We start from the raw sequence: 3,430 nt of genomic DNA, 5'->3' as shown, positions 1-3,430 counted from the left end.
AGACCAACAGATAGTTATGTTATGGTTAATCTTCCCAACAAACTTCACGAGGGAATGTAGTGTTGATTCAAGACCAACAGATAGTTATGTTATGGTTAATCTTCTCAACAAACTTCACGAGGGAATGTAGTGTTTATTCAAGACCCAAAGATAGTTATGTTATGGTTAATTCTCACAAAACCTCATGATTATTAACAAATGCAAGGCTGAATCCATTATGTTAAATATAACGTACTTAACCCTCTGTATGACATTAGTGTTGTGTTTTTGGGTATGGTTAATCCTCACAATAACCCTCGCGAGTGATATAGCAAATATAATATGAATGCTTTATTTTAGGAGTAGTAGAATGTAGTTGGTTAGAGTACGATTAACTCCTACAATAACCCTCTTGCGGGTACGGTGTTTATGTCGCGTTAGGGATTAAAGAGTAATTAGAGTACGATTGTTCTTTACAGTAACTGTCACGAGTACGTGAAAGTAGCGTTAATGCTATTTTTCAGTAATCAGAAGATTAGAGTATAGATAATCCTCATAATAACCATCATGACCATATATCAGTTGGTTTTGTGTTAGGATGCTTTTAAGGTACGGCTAATTCCTACAATGACTTTCTCGAATGCCTGTTAGTATTGTGTTAATGTTGTGTTTAATAAGGAATAGAAGCTGGTCAAGGTACACGGCTAATTCTCAAAATAAACCTCGCGAGTTTCTTTGAATATAGTGTTCACTTTGTGTCTTAGGGCACGGATAATCCTTACAAAATTTGTATTTCAGGACTGGGAGATGGTTGGGGTACAGTTACCCCGCCAAATAACCCTCGCGAAGGAGGCATCAAAGAACTGGGATCACATCTCTTACAAGTGAGTATTTTTTTACAACCTTTATCTTTTGATCTAAAATTTCTCTTGCTACTAAACATAACACGTTCGTTACCCAAACAACCTTGAACGAAAGGAAACAAACCGATATAGCATTATGGCAAATACTGAGATACGTTAGTTTAGTTTTAATTTAAAATTGCCTGAATACACTTTTAACTTGTTAAAATTGAAAGCAAAAGTATGATTTATGTTAATAATCTATTTTTAATTGCTAAGTAAACAAATAATTTTGATGGCTCTGGAATATGTTTGTAAAAGAGTTAAATTAATGTGATCCCGATGTATGAGGGTAACAGATGAAAATATTTTTGGATATGTCAAGAATTTTATAATCAGGTTGTTTTATTCCAACAAACGAAAACACGCATGGTGCAAGAAGACAGTCAGACCGTTAGTTATGCATATGGCGAATCATATTTGGTGTGGGAATAGTTAAGAGCTGGAAAATTTGTCAGCGGTTTAAAATCATTAATCTTTGCCAGCGGTTCGTGCTCCTGCATGTGGGAGAAAACAATAGATCAATTATTCAAATATAGTTTGTCATCTCCGGCGTACAAGGCTAGCCTTTGAGCAGATGAGGAGGTCAACAGTCCTGTTAGAACAATCTGTTTACCCTGCAAACAGGAGAACCAACATAAGTATAAAGTTCTATCAAGCATGGATGTCATACTTAAACGGAGTTAGGTTACTTTAAACAATGCCCATACCTACTTGATTCAGTCTTTTACAGTAGCATCGTCAGAGTTACACTGTCAGATTTCATGATAACCATGAACATATCTTCATTCAGATTCACAGCACGCTTGTCCACTATACCAAATAAAATTTAAAATTACAAAATAACACCTTTTATTTTTTATTCTGAACCACCACATTTTTGTCCACTGTGTATATATATACATATACACTACATACTTTAGCATCAGTAAATGATGAACACAACTCAACTCATTTTTCTTTCAACCTAAAAAGAACAAAACAAAAACACGTTTGTCCGCTGTGTTATAGACTTTAATTTATAAAACAAAATGCGATATAAAGGTAGACATAATTTACTTCATTCCGAAACATGTTCGTTCAGTTACCAACATGCTTTCACATATCAAGTACCATACTTCATCTGGAAACACTTCACGTTTATCCACCTTGCAACAAATTTTAACATATCAAGTACCATACCTCATCTGGAAACACCCCATATTTGTCCGCTTACCAACATACTTTCACATACCAAGTACCATACTTCATCTGGAAACACTCCATATTTGTCTGCTTACCAACATACTTTCACATACCAAGTACCATACTTTATCTGGAAACACTCCATGTTTGTCCGCTTACCAACATACTTTCACATACCAAGTACCATACTTCATCTGGAAACACTCCATATTTTTCCGCTTACCAACATACTTTAACGTCATAAATCAATACACTCACACACAAATAAAGTATACAAATGATTAGACTACGAATCATCAGTTGCTGTTAAAGATATTTTCAATCGTAATCATCAAATCAGTAACCTAAATGTAAACAATCTAATGAGTTAACCCTATATCTTGTTCGTTTTTCGACTGTGCGACATAAAGTTAAAATAACTTGCTCGTAAACAGCACATCTGTCAACTGTACTAGAGAAAATTAATTTATTCCTTGGTATAAAATCATGTTTAACTAAGATCACGTAGTTGAAATCGGACCTGAGAAAGCGCGTTTACTATCCTACGTGTAGCTCTTGTGTGAAAATTAACAACTCTACGTGTACGTATTATTTACAGACACTAGACGGATTTGTGTTCGTTGTAGCTCCTGATGGAAAGATTATGTACGTTTCTGAAACCGCCTCAGTTCATCTCGGGTTATCGCAGGTAAGTTAACCAGAATACTCCTGTATTGTTAATTTAATGGAATTTTGCTGTTTTATATTTTAGTTAAAGTTACAGTATAAATAATCTTCATTAAGTTAAGGTACGGGAAAAATAAAGTGTTACGTCACTATTATTGTTACGACGTCGAAAGCAAGATGTTGTGAAATCAAACATTTCGTTGTTTATGACATTTGCTTTGAAAGAAAACCACACGCTCGTTTAAAGAATAAGTTTAACAAAATAAACAGATAAAAGGAGAAATTAGTCAAAATTTTGTATTATTTTAGTCATACGAGCAGTAAAGCGACAAAATTTTAAAACTTGATTTAAATCAAGTTCAACCTAACATAAGAAATGAAAGAGAAACAGAATAGCAAAAGGGAAAACTTTATTGTTGCTTTCTTATTTGTTTGATTGTGTATGTTCTTAATTGAGTTTTTGTTTTTACATTTAAAGATATTCTGCTGAATTTTTTTCGTAAAAGCAAAAACTTTAACATTTTCTAAAATATTAAAATAATAAAATGTTTACTATATGTATATTAACATAATCAAATATTTACCATATATATATTAACATAATCAAATGTTTACTATATGTATATTAACATAATCAAATGTTTACTACATGTATATTAACATAATTAAATGTTTACTATATGTATATTAACATAATC

At 32.7% G+C, this 3,430-nt stretch overlaps 1 protein-coding gene across 1 annotated transcript in view; it reads left to right on the top strand.

Moving 5' to 3' along the window:
* Window positions 1–3,430, top strand: part of LOC106467572 — a 35,955-nt gene that overhangs the window by 22,714 nt on the left and 9,811 nt on the right. Inside the window, exons 2-3 of the mRNA XM_022395769.1 lie at window positions 778–863; window positions 2,665–2,754. Of these exons, the coding sequence (XP_022251477.1) occupies window positions 778–863; window positions 2,665–2,754 (176 nt within the window). The remainder of the gene's footprint in view (window positions 1–777; window positions 864–2,664; window positions 2,755–3,430) is intronic.

Source organism: Limulus polyphemus, unplaced genomic scaffold (genome assembly GCF_000517525.1).
Source record: "Limulus polyphemus unplaced genomic scaffold, Limulus_polyphemus-2.1.2 Scaffold2667, whole genome shotgun sequence".
Lineage (NCBI taxonomy): Eukaryota > Metazoa > Arthropoda > Merostomata > Xiphosura > Limulidae > Limulus > Limulus polyphemus.
Note: the sequence above shows the minus strand (reverse complement) of the source record. Positions and strands in the feature narration are given on the sequence as shown.